This window comes from Pyxicephalus adspersus, chromosome 1 (assembly GCF_032062135.1).
Source record: "Pyxicephalus adspersus chromosome 1, UCB_Pads_2.0, whole genome shotgun sequence".
Lineage (NCBI taxonomy): Eukaryota > Metazoa > Chordata > Amphibia > Anura > Pyxicephalidae > Pyxicephalus > Pyxicephalus adspersus.
Window position 1 is genome coordinate 135,676,514 of NC_092858.1, and position 12,406 is coordinate 135,688,919.

At 36.7% G+C, this 12,406-nt stretch overlaps 1 protein-coding gene across 5 annotated transcripts in view; it reads right to left on the bottom strand.

Annotated features, from left to right (window-relative positions):
- Positions 1-12,406, bottom strand: part of CDKL5 (cyclin dependent kinase like 5) — a 184,860-nt gene that overhangs the window by 15,181 nt on the left and 157,273 nt on the right. For 2 of the 5 annotated variants that reach the window (XM_072427979.1, XM_072427955.1), the window contains exons 13-16: positions 11,289-12,303; positions 7,383-7,484; positions 4,014-4,119; positions 3,309-3,432 (exon numbers count right to left, since the gene is read on the bottom strand). In XM_072427979.1, the coding sequence (XP_072284080.1) occupies positions 3,309-3,432; positions 4,014-4,119; positions 7,383-7,484; positions 11,289-12,303 (1,347 nt within the window). Of the gene's footprint in view, positions 1-3,308; positions 3,433-4,013; positions 4,120-7,382; positions 7,488-11,288; positions 12,304-12,406 lie in introns of all 5 variants that reach the window. The other 3 variants (XM_072427970.1, XM_072427946.1, XM_072427962.1) reach the window with 2 other exon arrangements.

Below are 12,406 nucleotides of genomic sequence, written 5' to 3' on the forward strand. Positions count from 1 at the left end.
GATAAGTTTTCAGTGCAGGAAAAAAAAAATAAAAAGGGATGCTAAACCCGACACCTAGGGGTTAAACTAAAATGATCTTATCAGTAGGTCTTCCTTCACCACTGCAAGGGTTAATAGCTAATTGTATCCATAAAATGATGCTTTTGGAGAATGATTTACATTACCCTCACTCCTACAACCCTCCTATGGCTGCCCAACATCCAAGATTATTGGTAGAGCCTCAGCCTACTGTACAATGCAAGGGTCATAGATAGAAATACTCATAGACTGAGGGGGATGAAGTCAGCGGTCAGACTAGAAAGGCAGTGAGGTTTCTGGTAAGGCTGCCTAAGTGCAGTCTAACAAAGAAGTTTGCTAGCAATTGTGGGAGCTGGTAGTACCATAAGTTTTACTCAAAATTACATAATATCCTATACAAAATAGGCAGTGAGTTTTGTCTGGCATGTAGCTTTAGCCAAACTACTATGTGCAGATGTACAGGGTGATTTTTAGTAGCCTAATAAATTTTCACTTGCCAAGTATTTTTTAATATATTTAGTATATTTAAGGTCAGCTGAATCCAGAAATGACATCAGCTTCATTGAATTGGCTCTAGAAAAACTAATACCATATTTAGAATCTGTGCATCAAATATAACCTAAAATGACTTTAATCTGTTTGGCAAGAATGTTTGTTGACCAATGTAATAATACTAAAATTACTAGTGATAAATGACCAGCAGAAGCGATCACTACGCAGATGGAACAAATGGCTCCCTATGTTGTAAGTCACATACTGTATGTAGCAGTGATTACCTGTAGGGTATTGTTCAAGAATTTAAACCACATGCTAATTGTGTTATGTACACTATTGGGGGCCATTTTTTCATCTGTTTAGTAGACAACCCACTCACCTGGTCTTTATAACATGTTTAGATGGGTTTTGAGATGATTTAACAGGTGAAGTAAAGTCTTGAATTGTACTTCTAGCTTTAAAAGTGCTGATCATCTGTATCAACTTGAGTTTAGGCAATTTACACTGCAGCCAGTCGCATTCAGCTGTTCTTTCTTTGTCACTTTCAAGATCAAAGTTTGATTACGATTGCTCTAGGACAAAAGTGATTGTCTAAAACAATTCTTTCACTACACACTTTGTATATAAGAACCTGGAGTAAAGAAGTTGGTATAGTAATAGGGAAATAATTATAGGAATCTGCTCATGATTAATTTAAAAGATAAAATCTTTTAGGAAGCTATGAACAGCAGTCTTACTTACTCAATGAGCCTTATTTATTAAACATCTCTAAGACTGGGGAGGATACACCTTCATCAGTAAACGTGGGTGATCTAGCAAACCTGGAATGGATCTGGTTCAGGATTGAAAACTCTAAATTTGCCTAATCACGCAACTTCACTGATAAAAGTTTATCTTCTCTAGCTTTGGTGAGCTTTAAAAAATCAGGCCCAATGTTTGTAAACTATCTGCTGTCTGTCAGTAAATGTGTGAATACTCCTATCAATCAATTGTTTTAGGTGTAAAATATTTGGCTTCTATTATAGTAAACAATATCCTTCTAAAATTCTTTAAATTCTAAAACTACTTAACTCTGTATGGGTCTCGGTGGAAATAAGCTGTTCAGATCATTGACTGCACCAGTTCTAGTCCAGCTCTTCCTGGAAAATTCCCAGGCCAACTAGAAAATACAAAGTATGTTCTGGGACTGGTTCTTGGTACAGCTTTCCAAAGGAGATTCCCCCACCTCCCTCGGAGATATCCCAAATCTCCAACCATGTGATATCCCATTTATATTGTTTGAAAAAAGTGCCCCTTAAATAACTCTTTAATATTAATGTAATTGTAGGGGTTTTAAAACTGTTCCTTTAAATAGTATCACAACCTAACCATTATTTTTGCTGAAATGCATTGAAATTTCAGGAATGATAGCATGTTCAATTATGCACAGCATTAAGTCAGCAGCTACGGCAGGAATCCCAAGGGTAATGACTGCTAAGAGTCACAACCAGTGACCTCATTTTGAAGCTTCCTTTCCTAACACGGGAAACACACTTATTATCTTAGCTCCACTTGTTTAAATTCATCAGGCAAGTGCTCTGCGTGTAGCTAGGCTGCAATAAAGCAGAAAGGGGATGTAGGCAATGCACCTTTTTGTCCAACTCTTTAGGGAGCTGCTATTATGACTTCAGGTATAGTAACAGGCAGTAAAGACTGGATCACATTTCATAAATCTGCTGCCTTACATTTAATATTTATTTTAAAGATACTCTGATGTCAAACTATACATGCAGTAGGATAAATGTCCTTACATGGGATGAAAACAAGACAAAATGCCCATTTTCATTGTTTAACGTAGAACTAAGTTCAACCTAAAAAATCATAGGTGATAGAGGCTGCCCATACCAGTAAGTGTTTTTTTTAGGAGCCTTCTGAAACATGTTGTAAAAGTATAATGCTCTTCCTTGTCATTGTCACCCTTAATGCTGGGGTTGCAAGAGCAAGAAAAACAAGAAACTTTAAACTGAGGTGGGAAAAAGTACTAATGGATATAGAAATGAAATACATTTCTGGACACTTTTTCATTTCAAGTCCAAGGTTTGTACCATGCTTTAAAGCAAATACTGCTAATCAAACAACCAACTTGTCAGATGGGTGAAAAGGTTGGATTTGTGACTGAAACTTTCAACTCACAGTATAAGGGGCCCATTTAAAAAAAAACAAACATATGAAGTGCCTTATTACATTTTGTGCATGTCATCAATTGTGACTACAGAGAGGTGCCATAGTGGTACTGAAGTCCCAAAACAAGCACAAAACACTCTTTATTGTAGATTGTAAGCTCTTCTAGACGGGGTCCTCTCCTTCTCCTGTGTCACTGTTTATATCTGTCTGTCATTTGCATCTATCTGTCATGCACCCCTATATGTCTAATATGTTGGTGCTATATGAACACTGTTTATTAATAATAATAAACTGTATTACTATTAATAATAATAAAGTATATGCACTGGACAAGGTTAGGAAACTTCCGCGCTACCTCATGTTGGTAAAACATTACATATTTACCTACTAAAAAGGCTTCAGTGTGCAATACTTCTTCCTCTATATATTTTTACAGCATTTATGGTTCTGACTGAGGAATGAATGATGGATGTCGCTCATGATGTTGCCATAATTAGGAAATTATGCATTTAGGAAAAGGGGAATGCAGAAAAACCTGGCCGTTATTATGTTCTAGTATCGTAAAACTGTATATTTCAAGCAAAAAGTGTTTGGAAATGTTTAGAAGCTGTCTATCCTTTACAGCTACTCACCAGTGATCGAAAGTAGTTTGTCTCTTTGAGTGATTTGTTCCTGCACTGCTGTCAACTGGGTGTGAAGAACTGCGGTTTGGCACACTATTTTCATGAAAATTTCCCTCTGGACGTGGGGATGGAACTGTGGAGAAGAAAATGATATCACATCAGAAGTACAGTAAATAAAAGATTACAGGTGTAAGAAAATAAATAAAAAAATAAATAACCCATACATATAATGCACTTGCACTTTTACATTCCTTATACTTGCAAGCTAGCAATACTGTGGGACTTTGTGACTATCACGACACTATGCACATCACGAGTAATAAATATTACTTTCAATGCATTCTATTCAGTATTCAAGAATTCATGAACAGTGGCATGCTTTTTTAATACAAATAGCAAACAACATCTTGGATACTGGTGGGGTTTACATCCTTTCAAGCCCCTCACTGTGATAGGTGATCTCAATAAAAGTGAGGTGTAGGAGGTAGATGCAGTGTGACAAAGCCGGTAAAAGAAAGCCAGCCACTGTTTGCAAGGGAAAAGTACACCGCAAGTCAGAATCCCGGGATGCTATACAGAAGAAAAGATTTGGTGCCCCAAGGCACAACATGTTTTATAGTATGCTAAACGAGTATATATAAAATGATGTGTCTTTCCATGCATTTAGAAAATATCAGTATAGTGGCGATTATCTATACAGAAAACAGTTTTTACCTCGGTAGAAGCTTCCAACCCTTCGAGGGACTGTGTCACTGTATATATGGCGGTTTTCTTTGGAGGACGTCCCATCATCTGCATGTGTATCATGATAAGGACCTCCCTAGTACAAATCAATGTACAAATCTATTATTACTTTTGGCATAATGTAAACTGTAAATACCATTGTTTATAAAACCACTTTGTGGGTCAAATTACTTCTTCAAAATAAAAAATAAAAAAATCACACTAACTTCACAATTTTGAAAAATAATATACCAACACCAGATTTTTGAAAATATGATTGATCAATTAGAGGTACACACGTTTAATGGCTACCAGTTCATCTAATATTGCTGTGCAGCCTACAGTTCCACATGGTTCATTGTGCACACATGAAGGTTTACTCTACCATAGTGCATAGTGCATATCAAGACCACATTTCTCCATCCATGAATTATGGTTGTCAGGATCTATCAATTTCCACAGGTAGTGGCTCAGACAAATATGTTTGTATTTGCTCAATCCACTGTTTATATGTCAATTTGTCAACAGAGGAGCGTCAATGTTTTTAATCAACTGAATGATCATTTTTTTTGTTGAAAGATTTATTTATTCACTTCTGATAACCAATTAATAATTTATCTATGAATGTTCCTAAATTCTTAAACAGGCAGTACAGTGGCTCAGTGGTTAGCACTCGGTGGCCTTTGCAGCACTAAGTCCCAGGTTTGAATCTTGGCTAGGACACTTTCTGCATGGAAGTTGCAGATTCTCCATGTGTTTGGGTAGGTTTCTTCTGGTTTCCTCCCACATTTCAAAAACACGCAGTTAGATTAAGTGGCTTCCCCCCAAAATTGACCTTAGACTGTATTAAAAACATATGACTATGGGACATTAAATTGTGAGCGCCTTTGACATGACTATGGACTTTGTAAAGCGCTGAGTAATATGTTGGTGCTATATAAATTCTGTGTAATAATAAAATACAAAATACTTAGTTTATTGTTCTTTTAAATTAAACCTTGACATACACTCAAATACAAAGTTTTTTTTTAACATATGTGTATAAATGTCATAATTATTTATACAATGCATGGTATACAGTATGTGAAAAAGTTTATTGTGCTCATGGTAATGAATAATGTATAATAATATAGGAAGCACAAAATAATATAGACCTGTTTTTATCTTCTGTTCCTTGTGTTCTTTAAAAAAAACTATGCATGGTTGTCAAATGTAAGGAAACAAGCCACCTAACCATGTAAGTTTTCTGTGCTTCAAAGTTAACTGGTCACAAAGGAGGGCAATTCAACTGAGAATATAATGAACTGAGTGGCTTAGGCTTGTGACAGTTCTAATTCCAGTTCTAAAATCTAGTCTTTTACAAAACCTTGTTGACATCAGTGACACCCAAAAGAAAACCTGAACAACCAGCAAACTATGAATGTTCCACATATTAAACAGACACCTATTGTCTAATAGGGTATAAATACAGAATGAATGGACATATAGAATTTCTTTGTGAATAATTAAAAACTGAACATTGTATGGCTGAATCCTGTCTGAACATTTCTCCGTGTTTTAAGGGCTGCAAGTACAAATAAAAAGCTAGTAATCTATTGAGCTCCTAACTTCTTGTTTAAATTGATGGAGGTGAAAAGAGGTAGAGGTGTTCTTTCATCCAGCAAGGGTGAACTAGCTAGGGTTTATAACACTGCTTGGGATTTTAAAGCGTCAGAGGCAGTGGGTCCGATTTATCAAAGCTCTCCAAGACCGGAGAAGATAGACTATCATGGGATACCCTGAATGATCCAGCAAACCTGGAATATATATCCTAAAAAATATTTTATTTGGAAAAAGATTTCACTCCTGGTTCAGATTCATTCCAGGTTTACAACCTGTACCGAGTACAACATACAAATATATTTTATTATAAAGAAAACACAATTTTTGTACACTTTAGGGGTCAACTCTGAAAAAGCAGCTAGTTTTGCATAGGGTGGGAAAGTGGTAAAACTGTCTGCTGTCTGTGGAAGCAGTCATAAAACACATTTTCCTGTAAAAAGGAGAAAGAAAGAATTACTATTGGGATTGTGTCTGGAGTTTGCTTTAACTAAACTTGTCGAGCTAAATCCAAGCTAAACTGGCAGGACTAAACCTAAACAAGAAAATATTGTGTGCAGGAAGGATAGGAAGGAACAGGTGATGTCCCTGCAATAAAATAAATTTACCTGCCTGATTGCAATCTTTTCTTTAATGGGTACTCCAGCGCACCACTGCCTGCTGGCAATGGGTGAACTCTTGTGTGCATACGCAAGATTTACATCATTCTGGCCTGGCCAGATGCCATTCACATAGACTTTTCAATAAATTCTGAATGATCTCAGAAACATCTGATATCATTGACACAAGTTCAAAACCAAAAACACAAGTCCTTATATTGTTTAATGCTGGAACAGACTAGGGGATTAGATCCAGTGAAAACCGTCTAAGAACGGCTTTGTTGATGTGAATCAATACAAAAAACCCCCCACAAAAGGCTGCACTTCAAATACAATCATTAACTGTGATGGAACTGATAAAACATTGTTTTTTAATGCCAAACATGTTATTATTTTCTTCCATGATATTATCTTCTGTTTCTAAATGATTTAGAAACACCAGCACAAAGGTAACAGTTTACGGTTAGCAGAACAAGACTTTTTGTCAATGTCTTTAGGACAAATAAAAAAAATATTACAACAGCACAAAGAACTTGAAAAGCAAGCAAGCATTTTCTGTTTTGCATGCATATGAGCTATGGTGGAAGGAATATAAGGTAGGGCAAACTCAAAATTTGAAGACGGCATTGTAAGTTATATAATTTTTCCAACTGTTGGCACTTTTACGTCTTTTCTTCCATTTTACTGAACCATATCAGAAAAAATCACAGAATGCTCACTCGTGTCTTTGAAAAACCCTAGGTAACAAGGATGCTGAAAAGCAGAAGCCTGTTCTCTGTTCTTCAGCATCCTGCCTATTGAATCATCTTTAAAGGGTAGACATGTTCACCATAGCCATCCCAGGGCTCAACAAGCTCTAGAGCTCTGGCTTAATGACAAAAGGTGTCAGTGTCGAACGGTCCTAAAAAAACATTGTTCAAAATGTACCGGTATAATATAAAAAAAAAGCCAGACCTAAAAGTTAGAAAGAAATTAAATTGATAGAACTTTAATAACAGACTTTGTCCAATGTCACCAGAGTATATTTAGAAATTGTATTACATTAGTGGAGTTCGGTCTTTGCAATTTTGAAAATGATTTGGTCCTGACTTTACTCTGAAGTTTAATGTATGATTTTCCTGTACTCTAGGATTTTATATATTATGTCATCAAAATGACAGACCTCAGACTTTTGACGCGTGTGAAATGAAGCTGTGCCGTCTCTGTTGGGCTCTTTAGCTAGTGGTCTTGAGTGGATGATCCCCTCTGATAGAGCTGGGTCAGCCTGCTAACAGCAAATAAAACACATAGATCACACAGTTTGTGAAGCAAGACAACACACATTACTTGGTGAATACAGTTTAGGTAAGCAAAAAGAAAGCCTAAGTAGTTAGGCACATTGCACAATGGGACACAGAACACCAAGGTATATCAGGGAAATAAAGCGTGTTGTTAAAATAGGAAAACATAAGTTATACCATGGTACCATGTTATAACACACACACACACACACACACACAACGATGACATGTTCCCTGGGTGGAACTTTGTAAACCCCGCTTTGGCAGCGTTCCAGATACATATGTACCCTTGGAAAGGTTGGGGGACACTAGAAGAGGAAAATCTGGGATACAGTTGATCTTTCATATTAGGCGGACCTTTATCTTAATTTAGTATAGGTCCTTACACGTGGCTGGTTTTGCCATTAATGCCATCTCTACAAGTTGTACTGTTTATTTCACCACTCTTGAATCATAGCGTTTCATTCCTCATTTGGCCTATTTGTTTGGAAGTTTTATGGAGCATTAGCCTCCTGATGGACTCTGGAGCCCTACATAAAAGGTATTTCACAGGACATTTAATATTGTGAATAACGTTCACTTCTGTCTCTAACAAAAGTGTTTTCTGTGGTTTAAGAGGGTTTTTTCTTTCAAAGTGAATTTATACTTGCAAAGAAAATGTTTACTTATATTAGTGAACAAGGTGCAAAAAATGAGAATTAACTGCAAAAAATACACAATAATTTACAGGGAACATTTTTAGTTGCACATGATTTAATGACTAAAGTCAGCACTTTTCCCCTCAGTTTCTATTTTTTTAAACCTCAAGTGAATAAGGTTGTGCTTAAGTTAACCATTCAAGATGTAATCCTCGATAAAAACTTTGCCAAAAAAAAATACTTAACTTTTACCTTGAAAAGTGTTTCCACATGAGACCCCAACACCCCAAACCCCCTTCTCGCCACTCCAGGGTTGGTCTTAGGTCTGCTGTTATATTTTTATAATAGTTATTGTTAGGGTTTTAGGAATGGATAGTGTAGAAGTTAGTATCAGGGTTATGAAGAGCATTAATGTGAATGTCATTTTGTGTTTTCCAGGAAAGATTTTGAATTGAAAGAAACATATTTTTAACTGACAACTTAACATTTGATTTAATAAAATATATAAGAATAGGTATATCACACAAAAATTTAGCAATTTTTCATATAAACTTGGGTTTTGTCATGGCCAATGTAACCTAAATTTGCTGGTAAAATCAAGCAACAGATCTATCTATGCGCACTGGGAGCACTGGGACTCGCAGAGCACAGGATAACCTGAGCGGAAACAAGGAGAGCTGTGCCTACTGGCAGAGGCAGGTCTGAGGCCTTCCTTAAGTGCCACACCTTGCACCTCCTTATATCCACACCTTGCACCTCCTTATATCCACACCTACCTACAGTTACTGTATCTTTACCTAATACCAGAATGAAGACACAACTTTTCATCTTGTCTACAATATGCACAAGGTAACAAATTCTGCACATATCAAAAAAAGAACAAGAGAAATGAAAAAGCACATAAAACATACAAGACAGGTAACAATGCTATAATTTTAAATGGAATACACTCATTCATCACAATTCTCAATTATTCTATTATACAAGGGAGCTTACTTAGAAGATTTAAAAGCAGTTTGAAAATATTTGCAAAACCCACACAAAAACGCCCACTCCCTAACACACCAAACACTGACAGTGCTGCACATTACCATAATAAATTTGTTTCTGTTTTAAGAAACTGCAGATAGGATGAAATAAATATAGAAGGGCAAAGCAGAGCACACATAAAAGCAGAGCACACAAAGCAGGATTAGAGAAAACTAGGCTAAAGCTCCATTATAGCCTACTTCCACAGGAACACAAATTATGTTCAGTGATGCGAGATAACAGGAGGTGTTTTTGCTGAAGCACAGTTTACTCTAACCTGAAATCACTTTATTATTTCTATGTAAATCAGAGCCTTGTTATTGTTCCAAAACTTAAAAATGGAAAAATATTCTAAAAATAAGACTGCCAAACTTTTAAAAAGAATCATCAAAACAGACTGCTCAGGGTTCTTTTGTTAAAGAAATATTCCAATATAAAAGACTGAATTATACATCAACAATTCCACAATTATATAGGATGTAATATTGATGGCACATGGATGAAAATATGCTTACATCAGGAAGGTAACAATCATTAGGAAGACGAGGTGATCTCAAAGAGGGCTATGTTAGAGACCTAAAAAGTTTCTTATCCTTGGGCAATTATTTCACAATGGGCAAAATAATTCCTTCACCTCCCCCATTACCCTTTTTAGTTTTAAGATTCCCTTTCAAGCACTGTAAAAGTGCCTGGAACTGCCCTTGTATTTTACTTGCCCATGGTGGCAGCGGTGGCACAAGGAAGTGTAGAGCTACATGCAATTATATGACATACTGTTTTTTCAGCTGCTCACGATAACTTGGTATGGCAAAAAGCAGCCAAGGGATGAAAAATGAGATTGGTGCTTGCCTGCATGTTTCACATAACTAAAATAAAAAATAAATTATAGTGGTGAGATTTTAAAGAGCAGCTACAGGTAGGCCAAATGAAAAAAAGATCCTTTTTTAAATAAAGTGAATTTTAAAGCTGAACCCCTGCTTAACCTTTAGTCTTGTACAGTTGTTTGGACTACTTTTCTGTCCTCCAGTGAACTGTGCAGGTCATATAGAACCCACCTCACTTCCGGGCTGATAGACATCGAGCACCATCTAGATTTTTTCCTTCCCAGCCTTATTGATCAACCCTTTCATTTACAGAATTTCACTTATTTGAATCACGAAAGCTTATTGTCAAATTGCATTGCCATAGCTTCTAGTTTTGTATGATGCTACGTGCAGCCCTGTCAGCCCCATTACATTATGATGCTAATTTGACATACAAAGGTTATGATAGCTGGGAAACTTTGGTCTGGGGTGATGAAACAAGTACTACTTAAGAAATCATCATGCTAGTGAAGATGAGTGGTAAAGTCCCTAATAATTCACCACTTAAAGCAAACTTACAGAAGAATTATATGGAGATATTTTGTCATGTTTATCATGTTTGGTTTAGAACATTGTTGATCTGTTGTGATAAATTAGGAATACCCATACATAATATTACCTGGAGGTTCATGTACCTACATGTATATGTGTTCAGCATTTAAATAACCACTAAATCATCTAACTTACCTATATAGTGGCAGGTAGACCACAAAGTGCTAATGCGTACAGTACTGACTTCCAAATCCATCATGAAGAAAAAATGTCAAATTGTATTTATTCACCCCACATCTAAAAACTAAACACTATAGGAAACATTGCAACCGTTGGACATGTTGAAAGTTGTTTAGTAATAGGGCTTTGAACAGAGCTTTCTGAATTTCCCAAAGTGCTAAAACATTTTGAAGCAGGTTCAACCAAAAAAACTTTTTTGGGTGCAAATTGACTATTAAAGAACAATAGCAAGATTAGAAAAAAAGAAAGAAAAAAAAAAGCTTAAATGTAATTTATGAGTTCTCATATTATCTTTGTTTAGGTGGCATTCTGCCAGGGCCTACTTATACCTAGATAAAAAATGTTAGTTCTGCAGTTTTTCACTTAAGTAAAAAAAATGGTCATGCAATTTCCTGGGATTGCTCATGCTAGCATTTAAAATCATAGCTCTATAAAAGGCTTGCTTAATATAGTGATTACAATGAACTATCACTCTTTTTAAACCACTCAAATATTTATATACTACTAAACTAAAAATAAAACCAACCCTAGAAGTGTCTTCTGTGCAGTCTTCGCGAGAGGATCCAACAGATCTTGTCAATGTTCGATGTTGTACCTGAGGAGATAACAACTGCAGACTGTTGGCCCTTGATGCCATTCCCTGCCCAACACTTAGTCCTTGGTCATTACCCTTAACTCGCACACGGTCCCGGCTCACATACATTGAATGTCTGTGAGGACGCTGTTGTGAGGAGAAAGGACTAGTGTAGCCTAGGCCATATGAAAAAGATTCATGTGGTGCTGAATGGGAATGGGAATGACTACCATCCAGCTGATCAGGAAGTTTTAGCTCCTCCATGGTTCTGGAATGTCTAGTAGTAGGCCTTCGAGACTCTAAAGTCCCTTCTTTACGATTAGTCCTTCCAGAGGGACTTAGCATTGTTCTATTGTCACCATGCCTAGGACCACCAGGGCTAGTTGGAGAATTTAGGTCATGGCAACTGGATGGAAAATATCTACTGTTTGGCTCCAATGCTTGTCCTCTAGTTTCACTAAGATTTCCCACTGACTTAGAGTCTGTTAAAACACCATGACTTTTAGAATAGTTCATGTAAGAACTGCTCTTCTTTGAGGACTGTGGAATCGTGTCAATGTAGCTATGGCGAGCATGCCTTTCGCCAGGTTGTAAACTGCCAGTTTTGCCCTCCATGAATGAATGTCTGTTGTGCTGGGATCGGGAACTCGATTTCAAGTATTTGCTGCCTGGTCCATCAGATGTTTTTGGATCAGTGTTAAAATCAAATTCATTCTTAGATTTAGCTTCCTTTGGACTAACAAGATGTGGCAAATTGTTGTTGGAAAGATCCTTGTTGCCAGAGCCGCTTTGGTTACTCTTTTTTGGATGGACAGTTGGGCTATGAGATCCTGCCGGGTGATTTCCATTGATGAATGTTTCATTGGGTGGATGAGCTTCTTCACTTCGTTTTGCTCCAACAGAGAGAGACTGAGCATCTTTACTGTTTGACCTGTGATGTGGCTGAGAACTTTTACTAGATGGTTTCCTGAAGGACAAGAATAATGAAATAAAAAAACTGTGACAAATATAAAGAAAAAGACAGCATCCCACAGCAGCTTAATTATCAAATGTGAGTTTCTGTGGTACTT